The sequence below is a fragment of the Coenobita brevimanus genome, chromosome 50 (genome assembly GCF_032717465.1).
Source record: "Coenobita brevimanus isolate Jiangsu-jjx chromosome 50, ASM3271746v2, whole genome shotgun sequence".
NCBI classification, from domain to species: Eukaryota; Metazoa; Arthropoda; class Malacostraca; order Decapoda; family Coenobitidae; genus Coenobita; species Coenobita brevimanus.
Window position 1 is genome coordinate 53,927,327 of NC_137003.1, and position 22,076 is coordinate 53,949,402.

The 22,076-nt window shown below is 43.1% G+C and overlaps 1 protein-coding gene across 1 annotated transcript in view; it reads left to right on the forward strand.

Annotated features, from left to right (window-relative positions):
* LOC145399798 (uncharacterized) overlaps positions 1-22,076 on the forward strand; it is a 662,740-nt gene that overhangs the window by 419,071 nt on the left and 221,593 nt on the right. The window contains exon 8 of the mRNA XM_080272347.1: positions 10,602-10,763. Coding sequence (XP_080128473.1) covers positions 10,602-10,763 — 162 coding nt within the window. The remainder of the gene's footprint in view (positions 1-10,601; positions 10,764-22,076) is intronic.

Genomic DNA, 22,076 nt, shown 5'->3' on the forward strand with positions numbered 1-22,076 from the left:
CATTACCAACACGACACCAGGTGAAAAATTACACACCCACATAATTGCCTTTACCTTTGATCGTCGGTAATTGAGATCAGAGGTGTGTTGGCAGGGTTGTGTTGGCAGGGTCGGGTTGGCAGTAGGGTGTTGGCAGGATATCGGTAATACGCTGTGTGGGATTACATTACGGGAGGGGGGCTTTTTTTTTTTTATATGATTTTGTGTTAGTCTCCTTCGCTGCTCCAATAGAGGTGGTGTAGTGGTCAGAACACCCTAATCGGAGTGACGGCCTTCCACGGGTACGATTCCAAAGAGGTGACTGAAGTTTTATTTATTTATTTTATTTAATTATTTACTTTTAACATGGAACGAAGGATAAGAGTCTTGCCAACTACTCCTGTCATTTGTCCTTAAATATAGTGGATTACTGAAGCCTAACCTCGGGCCCCTACTCCTTGAAGAGATTGTCTGTTACCTCCTATTGTACGCGCCCCTCCCAAGCTGAAAGAAATCGTCTGGCTGCAGTAGGAGTTGAAGAAATGTTAGCGGTATTGGTTAGTAGGGGTGAGACTTACCTTTGTCATTTTAGTCTAATTATGTGTTTGTGTCTCTTCACCGCTGTGCCCTTTTCATTTTAACTTGGTCAAAATTCATCTCTCCGTCTTGAATCCCTAGTTCTGACAGGGGATTAGCCTAAGAATAGAGTGCTCGCTGTGAAGTTATAATGCAGTGGTGTAGAGGAGTATTTTTCGTGTTAATCTACGCCAAATTATCTACAGAAGGACTAAGAATTATGACAACTGAAGGTGAACGAACTATAGGATCAGACTTTCCTTAACTGAATAAAAGAGTCTGGGGTAACGAGAACAGAAAATGTCTTTGTCCATAAGATCGCTTTGGTAGTTACTGAAGGTCGTTTTATTGTTTATTGATTGATTTATTTTGCATATTAAACCTCTTCTGTGCTGGATAGGGATGGCTTTAAGTGGTGGCATCAACATAACCGGGCAGTGGAGCTACCTGGTTGTAAAACGTCCCCCAGTCCCCTCCCTATCCCCCGAGAAGAGGATGGTGATCTGTTGAAATGGGTGCTTCGGTCTGCCGTCCACTGGGTTCACGTTGACATGGGTTTGAGATTACAACTAGCACTAACACACTGAACACCTTCGCTGGATAGATGTATACCATATCGATTCACTGTAGCTCTTGCTTCTATACATGCCTAGATAGTGACCATTGATAGATAAACAGACGGATAGATTCCCCTGAGGTTTGTATTTTATTGAGGGAAAATTTAGGTCTGTATTTGTATTTAGATATTGTATGAAGATAAGATACATAGGTATATTGATAGATAGATATATTCATAGATATAGTTAGAAAGATGCATAGTTAATATATAGTCATGCATACAAACATACATACACATCCATACATACATGCCTATAAATACATAGATGCGAAAAAAGATAGAATACACCTGCGTCCCGACTCTGCCCATCATTCGGTCAATTGAATAGGTGTAAAATGGCTTACACTGCTTGATTTTATGCAAGTTTGGTGATGATGATGATGACGATGGTGATGATTGATGATGATGAGGGTGGTGATGATGGTGGGTGTTATTCCAAAGTATGATGATGGTGTGGACTTGTGTTTCTCTCTCTCTCTCTCTCTCTCTCTCTCTCTCTCTCTCTCTCTCATTCACAATAGGGAGGATGCTAGCACCATAACATGAAGTGACTGATGAGAAAGGGAGAGAGAGAGAGAGAGAGAGAGAGAGAGAGAACAAATAATAATGCAGAAAGAGTGAGAAAAGTTTGAAAGTGCTCTTGTTGACTCCCCGCCTCTCTCTCGCTCTCTCTCTCTCTCTCTCTCTCTCTCTCTCTCTCTCTCTCTCTCCTTGATATCCTTTTCTTTCCACATTGTTTTCATTTTCACCCACACATTTTTCTGCCTCGTGTTTTCTCGCTCACTCGCTCACATTGCCTCTATATTTTCACACATTTTTCACACTTTTTCCCACGTGTAGAAGATAGTAGTGTAGATAATCTGATGGATAGATTGGGAGGTGAATGAATTGATAGATAGATAGAGAGGTAGGTGGATGAATTGGTGCATGAATAGATAGATAGATACGTGAATAGATAGATAGATACGTGAATGAAAAGATGGATAGATAGATAGATAGATAGACGTATTGGATTGTTAGGTGGATTGATGGATGGAATGGATGAGGAAGTGGTTTAGCGGATAGCAGAGTGGATGGGTGGATGGTGTATGGGAGAGAGAGAGAGAGAGAGAGAGAGAGAGAGAGAGAGAGAGAGAGAGAGAGAGAGGGCGCCTGAAAATTTGATAAAAGGAGGGAAGGAAGGGAAGAGAGAGATGAAAATGAAAGTGAAAGTTAAGGAAAGGCAGGGAAGGAAGAATTGTGGGAAGGAAGGATGGAAGGAAAGATGGGCAGGCTTGAAGAGGGGAGGAAGAAAAATAAGAGATGGTGGAAGAATTGACGAAAGAGGAAGTTCAAGAAAAAAAGTGAACACAAAGAAAAAGAAAAGACTGAGGAGAAGAAGAAGAAGAAGATCGAGGGAAGAATGGAGAAAGGAAGAAGGAAGGAAAGTTGAAAAGACAAGACGTTTGAGGACAAGGAAAGATGGAAAAAGTAGTGCAAAAAAAAAAAGGGATGGGAGGAAGGAATGGAAAAAGAATGGGGAAGAAAGGAGGAGAAAGAAAAAGATGACGAGAGGAAAGTAAAACGGAGGGAAGGAAGAGAGGCAAGAAGAAAAGGAGGAGGAGGAGCCTGAGAAAGGAAGGAATAAAGGAGGAAGGAAAAGGAAGGAAGACAGAAAAGGAAGAAGAAAAAGCAAGACAAACAAGAAAAGTAAGAAGAAAGGGACATAGGCAAGAGAAATGGAGAGAATGGAGGAGGAAAGCAAAAGAAGAAAGGAAAGAAAAAAGGAAGGCAGGATTAAGCGGAAGAGAGAGAAAATAAAGGAAAGGAGAAAAGACGGAGGGAAAAAACAGAGGAGAGAGAGGAAAGCAAAGGAAGTCAAGGGGATTGTCAAGTGGCCGTGGTGAGAGAGAGAGAGAGAGAGAGAGAGAGAGAGAGATTGGGAATTCCTGTTGATCACCTTAAGTCTGCATTCATGTCTGTTTCCTTAGATTGTACAGCATTTGTAGAGGATGGCAAAACCGTACACACATTTACGTACACAAACTCATGCGTACATACCGTATACGCTTACACATATACATATATACATAGGTACATAGATACATAATTAAACACACACACACACACACACACACACACACACACACACACACACACACACACACACACACACACACACACACTCACACACACACATTGCTAACACTCAAACAGAAACTATTCAAAATGGGGGGGGGGGCAGAAGAGAAAAAAATAATGCCGAAAAGGTGTGGGCCAATTGAACGTGCCTGTGACAAATGAATATAATGGGTCAAAGGTCAGCATCGAGGGGGAGGGTAGGTCAGAGTGTGACCCCTTTGGTAATTGGCGGGAGGGGAATGGGCGCTTGTGGAGGGGACGAGTTTTATTTCGTTTTAGTACGAGACCTTTATTTCTACGGCCATCCATCCGTCCGCTTATCCATCCATCCAATTATCCATCCATCCATTCATCCATCCAACTTTCCATCCATCCATTCATCCACCCATTCATCCATTCATCCATCCATTCATCCATCCATTCATCCATCCATCCATCCATTCATCCATCCATTCATTCTTCCATCCATCCGTGTCCTTCCGTTTGTACATCCATCCATCCATCCATTCATCCATCCATCCATCCATCCATCCATCCATCCATCCATCCATCACCCGTACCCATTTTCCCATTAACCTTTTCTTTAATGTTGACTCATTTTGCTACATTATTAGGACTATTTGTGGATTGTTTTGTGGTTGGTGGCAGCTGTTGAAGTCAAAAAGCTTAATTGTATACCCATGGACTCTCTGGTTTCTGAAATACCCTTAGATGAAGAGAAAAATCGTCTGGTTAAAGCCGGAATAAAGCTGCTTCCGTATTAGCGAAGGGGTTAAGTCGTCAGGTGGGAGAGGAGAGTGTAAAAGCTGAAGAATTAGAGAGCGCCCTGGTGAGGTGGGCCACATATTCATTCAGCCATCATTTAAGCCCTTGGAATCCTTGGCTCCATCTCACAGGCCCAGCGATCCACACAGCTTTACACCAAGAATAGAGCTCTCTTGCTGATACCAGACGATTTTATTCAGCTTAAAGGAGAGCCCCATAGTGAGAAAGGGGTTGGTGAAGGCTCTGTTTTATCCCTTTAGTTCTAAAAGCCTCTCCGTAAATAAATGGATATTGGAAGATTAAAATGTCATCGGACTCAAGGGGCTAAGCTGAATAAAATCGTCTAGCATGAGAAAAAGACAAATATCGGCGTCCTTTGATCGAGAAGGCGAATAGAGGTTGAATGTAATGTGCAGACCTGTTTATGTGTATTCTGGGATCTGGCTTTGAGTTATTTACACAGCTTTTAGTAAACAGGGCAGTGTGTGTGTGTGTGTGTGTGTGTGTGTGTGTGTGTGTGTGTGTGTGTGTGTGTGTGTGTGTATGTGTGTGTGTGATGTAATGCGGGATGTGACAGGATGTGTACGATGAACAGTGTGGTGTATTGAAGTATATAGTGTGGCGGTGTGTGGTAAAGAAATGTTTAGCGTTGTTATGTAGCTGAGTAGGGTGTGGTGACGTGCGATATAGAAGCGTGTGTGGTGTGGTGTGTGATTTGGCAGGAGTGTGTGGTGTTGTAGTGTGTGGTTTGGCAGAAGTGTGTGGTGTGGTGTGTGGTGTGGTAGTAGTGCGTGGTGTGGTAGGAGTACTGTATGTGTGGTGTGGTACGTAAGTGTGTGGTGTGTAATGTTCCGTGGGCCCAAATCCTGGTCTTAATGTTCCTCAGAGACAGAGTTTTATCCCAGCCTCCCTCCCTCCGCTCCGTGTACTTTCCCCGCGTTGTTGGCAGAGAGGCAGGTGTTGGCAGGGACAAGAGATGGCAGTCAGGTGGTGGTAGAGACAAGAGGTGGAAAAATCAGGTGGTGGCAGAGACGAGAGATGGCAAACTCAGATGATGGCAGGGTGAGGTGGTGTTAGGGTGGAATGGTGACAAGGTGAAGTGGTGGCAGGATGAGGTGGAATGGTGGCAGGGTGAGGTGGTGGCAGGGTGAGGGCGGTGTAAAATCTGTGCCTGATGTGATGGGCAGGTCCTCCTTAATGCAGAGTCAGGCCCATAAATAGCCAGGTGGGTGTGCATGTGCTCGCCAGGCCCTGACTCCCACCCTGCATGCCCTACTCTGTCACGGTGATCGTCTCTTCATTGGATGGAGTGCAGGGGAGGAGGGGGGAGGGAAATGTAGGGTAGGGTAGGGAGGGGTAGGGATAGGTTCGGGTAGGTTTGTATAACGGTGGGTAGGATAGGATAGGGTATTGTTGGGCACGGTAGGGTAGGGTAGGCAAGGTTGGTCATTGAAGGGGAGGGGAGGAAAGAGCAAAGCAAGGCAGGAGAAGGTAGGGGAGGGCAGAGCTGGATAAGGAAGGGCAGGGCAGGGCGGAACAGGGCAGGGCAAAGCTGGGCAGGGCAGTAAGAGCAGGGTAAAGCATTCAGAATTGGAACCTCAGTAAAATCCCCCCCCCCAAAAAAAAAAAAAATAAATAAATAAATAAATAAATAAATAAAATAAGTTAAAACGGAGGCCCATTGATAAGTTGACTCCCCTTTCCCCGTCAAAAAAAAAAGAAAAAAAAAAAAGAAGAAAAACATGAATATGATTTTTCCCCTGAAAGTAAGGAAAAAGTTCAGTTGTCTAGGGATTTCTTTGTCAGCGCCAAATGCTACTGGGAAATTATGCTGAGGAAAAAGGGGTTTGGGGAAAAAGAGTATTGGAAGGTATAGTACTGGAGAAAATGCAATTGGGGATTATAGTTATGCGAAGAGTATGTTGAGAATCTAACCTAACCCAATCCAACCCAACCCAACCCAACCCAACCCAACCTAACCTAACCTATCCTATCCCAACCCAACCTAACCTAACCTAAACTAACCCAACCCAACCCAACCCAACCCAACCTAACGTATCCCAGCCTAACTTAAGCAGTGTCATCTTGAAGTTTGGTTATTTAGGCCGTTTGGCGATTCGGCCGTTCGCCAGTTTGGTTATTACGAGTTAAATGGCTACCTAAATGACCTGGACCGTAGTTAATTAGGGCGAGTATAATAAGGGGAAATTATGCTCAGTAATAGCGAAGAGAATATTGATAAAACTTACTGTCTGGTAATTGAAAGTAGTGACGTGATAACTGTTGTGGTGAAAACTCGCATTATTATTATTATTATTATTAAAACTGCGGTGACGTAATGGTTAAGCTTATTTTTGGTATCTCCAGACGATTTTGCACAACTAGTGAATCTCACGTATTGAAAGGGTTAAAAAAAACAAAAAGGCTGTCTCTAACCCCACAAGTTCGAGAAATATCTTAAGCAAAATACAATAGTCTTAAGGTGGTGGGATTAAACATTGACATTCGTGGCCTGAGAAGTAAAAAAATGATCGTGAATTATCTTTGGAATTACATTAGGGAGATTATTTTAGGTATGGTACTTTGTTTACTGGTGTTGATAATGGTATAATTGGCCAGTATATCTTGTTTGTTTGTTAGTTTGTTAGCAGGATTACTCAAAAACTAAGAGAGTTGGACTAAATTTGGTGGGTAGATAGCCCATGTCCCAGGGAACAATCGATTAACTTTTTGGGCCTATCCGGGTCGTATTACAGATTCTGGATCCGGAAAACATTTTTTTGTGAAACCCTAATCAGTGATGAGAAAACCTAACCCATTATGAAGAGTGGTTTGGAAATTACGTTGCCCTTGTCGGAGAGGTGTGCTCCATTGAGTGCCCTCTCTCTCTCTCTCTCTCTCTCTCTCTCTCTCTCTCTCTCTCATGAATTTTATGCCACAAAAGTTCAGGGTTATAAAACGCTTTATCTCAGACAGATAGAGGGAGGCAGACTGTGGCATGGTTGGGTCATGAATGGGATGTGAGGTCAAAGGTCAGGGAGGGAGGGAGAGAGAGAGAGAGAGAGAGAGAGATCCAAATCATGACAGCCAGCCATACAGAAACAGACAGACAGACGGCTAAAAGAAAATAGGCGTAGGCGTGAGAGAGAGAGAGAGAGAGAGAGAGAGAGAGAGAGAGAGAGAAATGTGAGAAAGTGAGAAAATGAGTGGAATGCCAGAGGGAGGAAGAAAAAGAGACAGAATGGAGAAAAATAAAGTTGATGGAGAAAGCGGAGAACTTTTTGAAAAACGAAAATGGAGAGATATTCGAAAAAAGACGGAAAAAATTGAAAAAATATTAGGGTGACTTTCCTTCATAACCCAATTTCGTCCGACTTGGAATAAATCTGCGGGTAAAGATGAGGCAGGAATGTTTGAGAGAGAGAGAGAGAGAGAGAGAGAGAGAGAGAGAGAGAGGGAAAAAATGGGGAGGGAGGAATGAGGGAGGTGGAAGGAATATTGAATAGCGGAGGAGAGAGAGAGAGAGAGAGAGAGATGAAAAAAATGAGGAGGGGGGAATAAGGGACGTGGAAGGAATATTGAATAGCAGAGAGAGAGAGAGAGAGAGAGACCTTATTAACGCTACAAATAATTACCAGTAAAGAACTTTTATCCCAGATCAAAGAACGTCCCCCATCACCTACACGGAATAGATAAACCAGCAAATCAGTCAGTAAAGGAAGGAAGCAGTAAAGGAAATGCATCGGTAACTCTCCCCAGGTCACATCAAACTTTACTGCTTTATTTTTACCCACACCTTTCAGTGTAATCAGTAAAGGTAGAGTCCCAAGAGCGTGAGTATTATTATTAGTAAACAGAAAACTTTACTTGACTCCTTTGAGCCCAAGAACGCTTTTATTCATTTTTTTTTATTTTTTTTATTAACAAAGTACTGTCATATTTAAATTCATCATCGGAGAGTATTTTGAACTGAAGGGCTAGGTATATTTTTCATTTATACCTTCACTACAAAACATTATTTATAACGTGTATTAAATCGTCTTGTGAAACCTGATTTAAGTGACACATACGTCATAGTAGTGAAGCAGTGAACTGACTCTCTCCACACCCACCTCTTCCACCGAGTACCACGTTGACCAAAAATAAAGTAACTAAGTAAAACAATAAATGGATCAATAAGGGAATAATTATTAGACTTGTTAGAAAGTAGCCAAAATAAAGTGGTCTTAATTCCTCCCTTCCATTGATTTATTTTTTTGTTTTAATACCATAGACCACTTATTTAGCTTAGGCACATCAGTGAGGTTATTTTTGCTACCTCCAGACGATTTCATTCAGCCTCGTATGGAAAGGTTTGGGGAAGGTATTAATGTTAAGTACATACATAAATAAAATAAACGGACAAGAGTTAAAAAAAATATATATATAGGATGACTAATGGAGAGGTTAAGTTTCGTTTTCAGAGAGAGAGAGAGAGAGAGAGAGAGAGACGTAAAGTTAAAGAAAATGAGAAAGGAAGGCCAGAAGTTTGGAAAGTGAGGGTGACTGATTGAAGACAGGAAAGCAAAAAGTGAGAAAATGAGGGAACTGGAACAAAAAATTGTACAGAAAGAAGCCGAAGAATTGAGAGAGAGAGAGAGAGAGAGAGAGAGAGAGAGAGAGAGAGAGAGAGAGAAATGTCAATAGAAAAAGAAATCTGTCCCACCAAAGATTTTTATGTAAATTAGAGAGAAACTTTTATCATTTGGGTCTGTCAGGGAAAAAAAAAAATCAGACCTTATTATCATGGAAAGAAGAGACAAAATTAATAAATCCGGCTGAAGAAGAATCACCTGAATAGTCGATAAGTAAAGGAATATTGAAAGTTTGGATCATTTTGGAAGTGACAGCGTTTGGTAATAATTCAGTGTTCCCGTGTGGAATATTTATACCATTATATATACAGTATATCAATCTGTCTACATCTGTCTGTCTGTGTATCTATATCTATCTATCTATCTATATCTGTCCATATCTATCAATCTATATATAACCACACCACCACCACCACCACCACCACCACCACTACTACTGCTGCTACTACTACTACTACTACTACTACTACTGGTATTATCTTTCCCGGCCGTATCGAACATTAACTGGGTCTACAGCTCAATTATCTTATTTTCTCAGCTTTCTCTGTCTCTTGCCCTTTTCTTTCCTTTTTCTTTATTGCAGGTGTCACTGACCTGTACATTCTCTCTCTCTCTCTCTCATGAGGAGGCGTTTGACTGCATGTGATATTTACGTTGGTATGACTATGTATTTTTATGTATATTTGTGTGTCTGTAGCGGAGAGAGAGAGAGAGAGAGAGAGAGAGAGAGAGAGAGAGAGAGAGAGAGAGAGAGAGAGAGAGTGATAAACTGTTCACGAATGAGTCTCTTGGTACCAGTGGATAAAAAATAAATATAAATAAATAAATAATGATGTGCTTTTACCATAGTTCAGATGTAAATGTGAAAGTGAGAAAGGAAATGATGGGTGAAAAAGATCTGGACATGAAAGTAATGATGGCCAAATTAAAAAAAAAAAAAAAAAAAAAAAATAGTGACGAATGAGTAGAATGAAAAGTCAGTGATATTGCAAAACTAAACGTAATGAAAGTAAAGATTATCATTTGAGGTGAGGGAAGAATTAATGGATGAATGAAATGGTAAGAGTGGAGTGGAAGACGGATGTAATTTCAGACGTAGACGTGACCGGAGTGCTAAAGTGATCGTGGAATTCCCGTAGAGTTTCGATGAAGGTGTTTAGGGAAGAACAGAGAGAGAGAGAAAATAGCATGGTAATTGTTTGGAAGTGTGCCTATGTATAACTGTTATTATCTCAATTTTTGCAGTATACGTGGCTAAATATATATAAATTCTCTCTCTCTCTCTCTCTATTTTTTCACCTTAACTTGGCATAAATTTTTGCCCTCTTGGACCCTTTCCCGTAGCTCAGTGACAGGAAAAGACAGTGCCACGGCTCTGCATCATCTCCATGGCACTTCTTCGTGACTAGCATCCTGTTCAAGTATTCATTAGTCAGTACCCGTTTCCCCAATTTATTCCCCATTCCCCACATATTCCCCATTTTCTCCAACAATCCCATTTTCTTTAATTCAGCTTTTCACAGTTACTTCTCCCTTTTTCCCCAACATATTCCCAATTTTCCCCAACATATTCCCAATTTTCCCTAATATATTCCCAATTTTCCCTAATATATTCCCAATTTCTCCCAGTATATTTCCAATTTCCCCCAGTATATTCCCAATTTCCCCCAGTATATTTCCAATTTCCCCCGGTATATTTCCAATTTTCCCCCACATATTCCAAATTTTCCCTAATATATTCCCAATTTCCCCCAGTATATTTCCAATTTCCCCCAGTATATTTCCAATTTTCCCCAATATATTCCCAATTTTCCCCAGTATATTCCCAATTTTCCTCAGTTAATTTCCAATTTTCCCCAATTTATTCCCAATTTTCCCCAACTAATTCCCCATTTCTTCCCCCCCAGGGCCGGAGCAAGAGCCTGACGCACATCGACACGTTAGAGGAGCCCCCCGGAATGCTGCTGGGGGGGGAGGGGGGCCGGGGGGGCGAGGGGGGGGCCACGGACAAGCTGGGTGTGCCGGACCCCCACTCACTCAGGAGACGCAAACTCTCACTCGCCACAAAGGTAAGGGTGTACACGTAGACATACATACATACGTACATACATACATACATACACACATACATACATATCTACATACATACATACATACACACATACATACATATCTACATACATACATACATACACACATACAGTACATACATATCTACATACATACATACAAATTGGGTAACAGGTAAGGGTGCACATACATATATACAAACATTTAGATTGGTAGACAGATAAGAATTTACATAAAGATGGCATTCACACACACACACACACACACACACACACACACACACACACACACACACACACACACACACACACACACACACACACACACACACCGTAATCTCTCCCTGTCTCAAGGAATAAGCATATACACGTACATAACTTTTATAAATACGTGTGTGTCTGGCCAAGGTGTGCTTAGCGTGCTTTATAAATATACACAATCGCTGCTGGCCCGCGCTTCGCTGTGCTTAGCTAAATCGAGCTTATAAGGGCGCAGTGCGAGGCTTCGTTGCACCATTTCCATTGCGATTTAGTTTGCATATTACACCTAAACACTCCCTTGTATTTACATCATTTCCACCTAGACTTAAAACTGTATCAGTAGAAATTGTGGGTTCTGAGGTGTAAAGTACAGAATAAATCGCTAATGATATGGTGTTAGGAAATCACATAAGCCTCATTGAATACGGCCTTGTTTGCCAGGCTATATAAATTAATTGCTTCTTTACGCTACAATATAAAAAGTTAAGGTGAAGGTGTGTAGCGCTGTGTATCGGCTTGAATCTTACACTCTCGATGTCCTCACCTGCCATAGCCTAGCCCCGGACTCCTACGCCTCACACGGGGTAATTTAAGGCAGGCTACCGTTCATAATTACAGTGTATTTTGAAGTTACTAATTTAAAAGTTTACATAAATACTCCTTGTGAATCCGTATATATTTATCTATTTACCTGTTTATCTACCTGTGTCCATCTACTGCATCTATCTATCTGTCTGTCTGTCTGTCTGTTTACCTACCTCTCTTATACTTGTAAACATGACGATTTTTTACTTTGAATTTGCTATCTCCGGACGATTTTATTCAGCTTATTCGAGGTGGGAGGGTCAGATTTAGCCTTGATCAACCCCTTCGGTTGAAGATAGCCATTTCATGCTTAAGGAAATCGTCTGGAGGTAGCAAGAAGATAATGAAGACGTCCGTGGGCTGAAGAGGTTTGGATGTCATGTGCTAGTAAAGAAGTGCTGTGTGAGAAAGGAAGTTTGGATGATAGTGTATGTCGATAAGGAAGTCAACGCTCTCTCTCTCTCTCTCTCTCTCTCTCTCTCTCTCTGTTCTTCCACCCTCTTTCTCACCCCTTTGCTCCTCTTTCTTCCCCTAATTTTTCTTTCTTTTGCTCTTTCCTCACTTTTCTCCGTCTTCCCTTGCCTTCCCTTCCCCTCCCCCTCCCTTCCCTTCCCCTTCTTCCTTTCCTCTTCCTTCCCATCACTCCCCATAAATAACTCAAAACTTAGGACTCTCTCTCTCTCTCTCTCTCTCTCTCTCTCTCTCTCAACCAGTAATCACTATTTATCCTCAGTAAAACCCCCGTGATTAACTTTTACTATCCTAATTAAGATAAAAAGGTTCATTTATGCACCCACTCCCACATAAATAAATAAACAATTGAAATAAATGCCTGATGTCCTTCGTAAATTATTATATGCCCATTTTTTTATTATTTTTTATTATTCAGTTATAACGTCGATTTTTACCCTCTCTTTCTGTATAATTCTCTTCTCTGTTTTATTTATCTCTCTTGCTCCTTTCTTTCCTTTTTTGTGTCTGTCATTCTTTCTTTCTGTTTATCTGTGTCTCTCCCTTTTTCGTTGTCATTTCCTCTCTCTCTCTCTCTCTCTCTCTCTCTCTCTCTCTCTCTCTCTCTCTCACGCCTTGTAAACACCGGCCCTCCAGGGAGTCCCCCACAGATGCCTCTCTCTCAGCCAGGAAGTGCACTGGGGGAGATGGGAATAGATAGATAGACAGGCAGACAGCTAGGTAGATAGATAGATAGGTAGGTAGGAAGATAGATTGATAGAGTGAGGTGATAGCTCAAAAGATAAATAATTTGATTCGTGGCAATAGATATCGATAAGGAGTTAGTCAGGTACAGATAGATGGGTAAATAAATGGAAGTGATATATTGATATACAGATAGACGGATGGACTGATTGGTTTAGACAGGTACCAATAGATATATAGATAGATAAATAGGTGGATACATTAATAGATAATGATCAGAGGAATACAGAAGTAAAAAGAGGCATTAACTGATGTCGGCATATACATACAAGCATACACACACACACACACACACACATATATATATATATATATATATATATATATATATATATATATATATATATATATATATATATATATATGAGAAAGAAAGAGAGATAGGGGGGGAGAGAGAGTGGAGTGTTATGCTGTGATATGTGTTTGTGTGTTTGCTAGACAGGTCATAACAAGCTTTACTCTGTGTGTGTGTGTGTGTGTGTGTGTGTGTGTGTGTGTGTGTGTGTGTGTGTGTGTGTGTGTGTGTGTGTGTGTGTGTGTGTGTGTGTGTGTGTGTGTGTGTGTTTTGATAGGTGGACAGGAAGTGTGTATCAGGTGGATTTTCCTTGCCCTTATTATTCTTTCCTCCCTCTATCCCCACTTCCCTCCTTCCCTCTCCACTTCCCTCCCCCCTCCCTCCCTTCCTCAGACATTTCCGTCTTGTCTCCCTCTTTTTATCCATCATTCTCTCTTTCTCTTCGTCACTCCTTTCCTTCCTTCCTTCCTTCCTCCTTTTTCCTCCATCATCTGTCCTACCGTCTTCCTTTTCCGCCTTAGTCCTTTTCCTTCTTTCCTTTTTCACTCCTTCCTACTCTCCCTCTAAATTTCCCTCCTCGTTCTCCCTCCTCCTTTCCTCCCTCCCCCCTCCCTTTCTCATTTTTCCCCCCTTTGACCTTTTCTCCTCTAATTCCCTCCCTCGCTCTCCCTCCCTCCTTGTCACCTACATTCCTCCTTTCCTTCACAAAGAACGTAATTAGTTACTGGATTAAGAGAGAGAGAGAGAGAGAGAGAGAGAGAGAGATGGAGAGAAAAACGAAAATGTATAATATTGTAAGAAGATGAAGAAAAAGAAAGATGAAGAAGAAAAGAAGAAAGTGCAGAGGAGGAAAGAAAGGAACTCGACAGTGTGGCAGTAAAAATAAAAGTGAAACAGTGAAAGAAGAAGGAAGGGAAAGTGAAAGAAAAGAGCGAAGAAAGGCATAATGATAGGAGCTGTCAGAGAAGAAAGAGGGAAAAAAATAGGAGAGAAGAGGAAACAGGGAAGAAGGTAAAAGAGAAAGGGGAAAAAATGAAGAACTGGGAAATAAAATGAGGAAAAAAGAACACAAGAAGAAACGAGAGGAGGGAGGAAGACAAACTTTTAGAAATGAGGGGGAAGAAAGATTAGATGAGGTAAAAGGAAAACAGACAGAGACGGAAAAGAGAAAAAATAAGAAAAAAGAGGAAGAAAAATAAGATAACTGACGGGCGTGCAGAGGAAAAAGGGGGAAAAAAAAGCAAAAGAAGGCGGGAAGACAAAAACTTGTGAACGGACAGATAAGGAGATGAGAAGAGGAAAATATGGCGGCGAAGGAAGCAAGAAGGAAGGAAGGAAGAAATAAGAGTGAAGGAAGCGAGAAGGAAGGAAGAAATAAGTGATGGAAGCGAGAAGGAAGAAAAGAAAGATAAGACAGTGAAGGAGGAGAAGGAAGGAAGGAAGAATTAAGACAGTGGAGGAAGAGAAGGAAGGAGTAAGACAATGAAGGAAGAAAGGATGGAAGTGCAAGGAACAATGAATGAAGAGGATCATTATTATATGTCCCGGAAACTGGAAAGAGGTGGCGGTGAAGGAGGAGGAGGAGGAGGACAACGACGACGACGACAAGAAGAAGGGAGGAAGAGGAGGAAGAGAAGGATGAGAATGAGGAGGATGAGGAATACAAAGGAAAGCAAACAGCAACAGACCTTGTGGTCCTTTCGAGGCTGTTTGTTGCAGAGTACACTATGACTGCGAGATCCAGTTCTACATGCTGAAGGATAAGGATAGTAAAGCAAGAAGGCTGCCCCAGCCTCAAAACCCTCCAGTTAAAACTGTCAGGAAAAAGTGAGAAGAACCACCATGCAGCATGGAAAAACTGAAACGGAAATTTCTTAAGAAAAACTGAAAAGGAAATGTTACATTCTATATTGCTTTATAAGATGCCTGAAGGAGAATGTAATAAAGTAAAAGGAATAATCAAAAAAAGGAATAGGAGGAGGAGGAGGAGGAGGAGAAGAAGAAGAAGAAGAAGAAGAAAGGCATGGAATAGGAGGAGAAGGAAGAGGGGGGGGCAGGAGAAAGTGATTTGATAAAGAATGAAATTGGCAAGATAAGAGGAGAGAGGTTAAGGATGAAAGAAAGAGGAAATTGGGAGAACGAGGACAGGAGGAGGAGGAGGAGGAAGCAAGGAAGAAGAAAGTGGAAGAGGAAGAAGAGGAAGAGGTAGCAAGGGAAAGATAATGAGGAGGAGGAAGACAGAAAGGCAAGCGGAAGGAAAATGAAAAGGAGGAGGAGGAGGAGGAGGAAGAAGCCAGGGAAAGGAAGAAGAGGAGGAGGAAGAGAGGAGCTGAAATTAGGGGAACAGGTTTTATAGCAATCAAGAAAATGGAGAGGAGGAGGAGGAGGAGGAGGAGGAAGAGGAGGAGGAAACATGTAGAGCGAAGAAGAGGTGGAAGAGGAGGAGGAGTAATGTGAGGAAAATGAAATCCAAAGGAAGAAGAAAGATAGATTTAGAAGAGGAAGACGAGGAAAGAAAAGAGAAAATGGTGAATAAAAAGAATATGGTAAAGGAAAAGGAGAGTTTATACGGCAAAAGAAAGGAAAACAAAAACATAAAATAGGAGACAATAAATGCAGGAAGAGGAAGAAAAAAGTAAAAAATATATTGAAAAGCAAATATGGTAGTACGATGAGAGAAAGTTAAAAAAAAAAAAAAAAAAAAGGATATATATGCGTTGTTTTGTTAACCTGTCTTCCATTTTCATTTCCGCTCCATAGAAAACGAGCTGAAGGGGAAGCTTTTGTAATTTATGAGCAGACTGAGAAAGAATCTGTGTGTGTGTGAGAGAGAGAGAGAGACAGAGAGAGAGAGAGAGAGACCTTACTTATAGGTATGTACACGTGTATGTGTATGCTTGTATGTTCACTCACTCACACATCCACCCACCCACTCAACTCCCGCGCACACACACACACACACACACACACACACACACACACACACACACACACACACACACACACACACACACACACACACACACACACACACACAGTAAGTCACGGTATAATGTATTCATATTCGTAATTCACGAATTTTAAAACGCACATGCATCAGAACATAAATATACACACACCGGTGCACATAATTCGCGCACACTCTCGGAATCTCTCTCTCTCTCTCTCTCTCTCTCTCTCAGATTATGGCAAGATTGAGGCAGTATGGATCGAACCTGGGTCCTTCCTCACAACTTGCTGTCATATTGGGAGAGGAAAGTGTCTCTTGCCCAGTCCCGTCCGGTGTCCTTAATCTGTTTATCTAACCTCTATATGTCTATCCATCTGTCTATCTATCTAACCTCTATATGTCTATTTACCTGTCGTTGCCTGTTGTTCATTTTCTTCCCCAGTCCACCTAATCCACTTTTCGGAGTTCACATTATCTTTCCTGAACCAGATCCACTGCAATTCCATCTCCGCCCCACCCCTCCCCTCTCCTCCCCTTCCCTCCCCTCCCCTCCCCTCCACTCCCCACCCAACCTCCCTCTCAACTTTCCCACTTCGTCTAGCCCCACTCAGCTCATCTCAGACCTGTCATACTTCCTCCCTTCCTCTTCCCGCACACTCATCCTTCTCTCCTTCCTTCCCTTGTTTTCCTTTATCCTCCCCTCCTTCCTTCCTTTCACCCTTCCATCCTTTCTACACCAGCTTTCCTTTCCTCCTGCCCTCTCGCCACCCTCTCAGCCTCTCTCCTTCTTTCCCATCCTTTCCTTTAGGCCTCCCCTCCATCCTTTCCTTTCCTCCTAACTTACCTTTGTCCTTTCTTCACTTACCAGACTTTACCCTCCTTTCCTTCTCTCCCTCCCTTACCTTTCCTCGTACTTCCTGCCTCATCCTCTGCCTAACTCCCTTCCCTAGCCCCGCCTCTCGTACCCTGCCTCGGCTGATCACCTCTCCCTTCCCTTCTCTTCCCTTCCCCTCTCTTGTCTTCTCTTCTCCTTCCTTTCCTCTCCTTCCTATTCCTCCCCTTCTTTTTCCATCCCTATATTTCCCATCCCTACCCTTGCCTTCCTTCCCTTCCCTTCCCTTGCTTTCTGTTCACATCCCTTCTCATCCCGTCCCATCCCATCCCATCCCATCAATCCCTTCCCTTCCGTGTCCTTTTTCCATCTCTTAACTTCCCTTTACTGCTGTGCTTATCCTTCACTTCCTTCACTTTACATCTCTACGTTTCCCTTCCCTTCTCATCATTTCCTTTCCCTTCCCTTCCCTCCTTTCCCTTCCCTTCCCTTCCCTTCCCTTCCCTTCTTCTCATCCCTTCCTTTCCGTTGCTTTTCCCTATCCTTTCTCCATCTTTTCACTTCCCAAACCATTCCCATCAACCCCCGCTTGCACTTATCCTGCCCTTCCATTCCTTTCCTTTTCCCTCCGTTCCTTTCCCTCCCCACCCTCTCCCCATCTCCACCCCACCCGTCTCCTCCCTCCTTTCCTTTCCCTTCCCTCCCGCCGCCCCTCCCCACCCCTGGTCACTCCACCGCCGGCGATATCTTGGTTTGATAGGAACTTGGGCATTGAAGGAATACAGAGATAACGAAGCCTCTTTTTACAGTACAGGCGAGGCAGGGAGGTAGGCAGAGAATTAGGCAGAGTGTGAGGTAGAGAAAGAGAGAGCGAGGAAGCGTAGGGGTAGGCAGCGTGTGAGGTAGCGAGGAGGTAGGCAAGGAGAGAGGGAGGTAGGAAAGGAGGTTGTGAGGTAGGCAGACGGGCAGGGAGGTAGGCAGTGGTGAGGCAGGAGGAGAGGCATGAGACAGGGACAGGAGGAGGTAGGAAGGAAAGGAAAGGAGGAAATGAAAACAGGAAGTAGGGAGGGAGGGAGGTAAACAACAAGCAGGGAGAAGGATATTGAGAGAGAGAGACAGAGACAGAGAGAGAGAGAGGAGGTATGAAAAGAGGAGAGAGATAAAGCTGTAGAGATGAAGGAAGAGGAAGGAAAAATTGAAGGAAGGAAGGACGGAAGGCAGAGAAGTATATGGAATGGGGAGCAGTATGGGAAGGAAATGAGAGGACTGGAAAGAGAGAAGTGGGAGGGAAGGAAGGGAAGGAAGAGGAGGAGGATGGGAGGGAGAGGAGAGAGGAAGGGAGAAAGAGAGGCTGGCAGGAAGGAGGGAATTGGAGACTCGAGGAGAGAAGCTGATAAGGAGGGAGGCAGTGAGGCAGGGAGAGAGAGAGAGAGAGAGAGAGAGAGAGAGAGAGAGAGAGAGAGAGAGAGAGACGATCAAAGGAGACGAGACTTTGAGTGGAAAGAAAGGAGATGTCAAGAGGAGGAAGGAGTGAGGGAAGGAGGAAATTGAGAGGAGGAGGAGGAGGAGGAAGGAAACAAAAAGGGAGGAGGGAAGAAAGGAAGGGAAAAGAGAAGGAAGACGAGAGGATGAAAGAAAGGAGGGAAAAAGGCGAGAAAGAAAAAATGAAGGAAGGATGGGCATAAGAAAGAGGGAAGGAAGGAAGGAGGGAAATGAGAGACGGAAGGAGGAAAGGGAAGTAGGAAGGAAGGAGGGAAGGAAAAAGTGAAGGCAGGAACGACGAGGAAGAAAGTAGGGGGGAAACAAGGAAGGATAAAAGGGAGGAAAGGAAAGAAGAAGGGAAGAAAATAAGGGAGAAGGTTGGTCGTGGAAGAGACGGGGGACTAGAGAGAGAGAGAGAGAGAGAGGATAGGGACTTGAAAGGTGAGAAGCGAAGGGAGGGAGTAAGTGACATGAGGAGTTGGGTTACTTGACATTATGAGAGAGAGAGAGAGAGAGAGAGAGGAGGGGGGGGGAACGCATAACAACCAACATAAAATGGGTAAGACATGAAATTTTCAAGACGGAGATACATTTTAAAGAGAGAGAGAGAGAGAGAGAGAGAGAGAGAGAGAGAGAGAGAGAGAGAGAGAGAGGGAGGGAGGGAGGGAGGGAGGGAGGGAGGGAGGGAGGGAGAGGTGGGTTATCTTTATTTCAGGGTGGGTAAAGTATCTCAACATTCTCTCCAGTCTGTCTGTCTGTCTCTCTCTCTCTCTCTCTCTCTCTCTCTCTCTCTCTCTCTCTCTCTCTCTCTCTCTCTCAAATGCAACGAGATAAGCCTCAGAGATGTCGCTCGCTTTGTCATTCGAGAAACATACCTGTCTGACTCACCTGCCTCACGGACCTGCCTCACATTCCTAACACACCTGCCTCACATACCTGCCTCACAAACCTAACACACCTGTCTCACATACCTGCCTCAATACCTTACACACCTGCCTCACATACCTGCCTCAATACCTTACACACCTGCCTCACATACATGCCACACAAACCTAACACACCTGTCTCACGCACCTGCCTCACATACCTGCCTCAATACCTAACACACACCTGCCTCACACACCCGCCACCCCCACACAAACCCGACACCCACACACCAACCCTACCGTCACACCTCGTCTCCTCTGAGTAAAGCAATTCCACTAAATACCTTTGAAGCTAATTACCTTTACCGAATTAGAAAAAAAGTTAATTAGACTCCGATTACCATGCACTCGTCACCATCTGATCTTACTGGCTCGCATTTAGAGTTTGGGATCAGGATTCGAAACCGGGCGTGTCGTACCTTAGAATTGTGGAGGAGCAATTAATATCCCTTGTTCTTTTTTGTGGTGGGGTCAAAATGGAGTTTTAAAAGTGGTTTTGGTGTGTCATGGATGGGTTGATGTCGCTGGATTGGTTGATGGATTGATTGATCGATAGATTGAAGCACAGATAGATAGATATAGATGGATTGATAGACACGTACACATTCATAGATATTTAGGTAGATAGGCAGATAGATAGATGGATAGGCAGATGGATTAAACTGATCCTGAGAGAGAGAGAGAGAGAGAGAGAGAGAGCAAACTGTCTTTCGATGCAGCAAGTTCACATAACACCTCATATCCCAGTGTGATCAGGTGTAATTATGGATGCGACAAAGCAAGAAGCATCTAGACTCTGCACCCCTGTATGTAATTAGATACGTAATACACACCTGCCTTCCATACACCTTCCTCACACACCTGCCTTCCATACACCTTCCTCACACACCAGTCTTCCACACACCTGCCATCCACACACCTGCCATCCACGCACCTGCTTTCCACACCTGCCCCACGCACCTGCCTTTCCACACCTGCCTTACACACCTGCCCCCCACATACGTGCCTTCCACACACATGCAACACGCATCTGCCACACAAACATGCAATTGCTACCTTCGTTCTTAATTAGACGCATAATATCGATGTTCGCAGCTCTCTCTCTCTCTCTCTCTCTCTCTCTCTCTCTCACACACACACACACACACACACACACACACACACACACACACACACACACACACACACTACCTAATAACCTAATTCTGATTATACAATTATAATCTCATCAGCCATCGTAAGTACACATTAACGTTCGACTTCCGCCTCGCCGATGACCTTTTATGACCCCCCCACATTTCCTGTCCTCCCGCTGACCTATGTTAATTACTGTCGCCTCCGTATGACCAGTGTTGACCTTTGACCTTGACCTGTGTTCCCTTCAGTGACCTTCTTAACTTTTCTTACCCTCGTCAGCCTCCTCACCCCATCTTTCTCGTCTCGTAGCTTATTCCTCATGTTTTCCTTAGCCCTTTTCGCTCCGTGAGGTCCAACACGAGGGACGGGAGACATCGTAGCATTTTTCCCCTTGCGATTTATTTTTATATTATCCCTCAATTTATTACTTTTTAATATCGACATAATTTCCTTCACTAACATAGGAGAAAGTTATTAAATTTGTATAGATATTATAAAAGCGATAATCATAATAATTTGTGTGTGTGTGTGTGTGTGTGTGTGTGTGTGTGTGTGTGCGCGCGCGCGCTCTGGGTCTCTCATGAGCGCAGTAAAATCGTCTGTCATAAGCCGAAATAAAGAATAAATAAATAAAATGCATGGTAAGAATTTGCAGCCAGAGAGTTGATATGAATAAATTAGCTGAGTAATGAAATAAAGGTAATAAAGGAAGTGAGGTGGATGTGGTGGTAGATGATGAGGTGGGTGTATTGGTGCTAATTACGCAAAGTGAGGGCGTTATTAGCACGTGTTAATTACCTTCATATGTTGCACACCCGGGATTAATTGACACATTGGCAGTTTAATGGATGTGCCTTATTTTTCATGGTATTTTTAGTATCGCCCGCACATTTAGCAAGGCGAAGCGATAATGTTTTTGCCCACGTCTGTGTGTGTGTGTGTGTGTGTGTGTGTGTGTGTGTGTGTGTGTGTGGGTGGGTGTGTGTGTGTGTGTGTGTGTGTGTGTGTGTGTGTGTGTGTGTGCGCGCAACAACAACAGCGAATTTTCAACACTGTGTTTGGAAGAAAGAAATTTATGTAGAGTCAGCCTTTGTGTCTTTCTTTCTTTATTTTTATTAAAGGGATATACTTAACACATCCCTCTGCTGCCGTGCCAACCCGCGTCTCAATACATTTCAGTGGGTTTCATCAATTTTCGTCATTCCCAACTTGATCGCTGTTCTTTTGAGCGAGAAATTGGCTTCATTAAAGATTCGTTCTCGCTCACACCGTCTCGCAATGGGGCTACGCAGACCCCCATTTTTCCCAATTATTTACTGTCCAATTTTCAGAGTGTTTAGTTCGCTTAGTTGTCTTTTAATTTATTCTTAACTCCAGACGATTTTATTCAGCACAGGAGGGTTGTTTCGAACTGGAGGGGTTAGCTTCAGTCTTTATTAATCCCCTGAGCTGAGAATCGCCTGAAGATAGCAATAGTCAAGCAATAGAAAAGGTAATTGGATTGAAGTGCTTAGTGATGAGGACGTGAAGGTTTCGACTATGTGTGTGTGTGTGTGTGTGTGTGTGTGTGTTTATTCCTGGATCATGCCCACCTCGGTTGCAAAAATAGGAAAAGGGAGGCGTGATGATG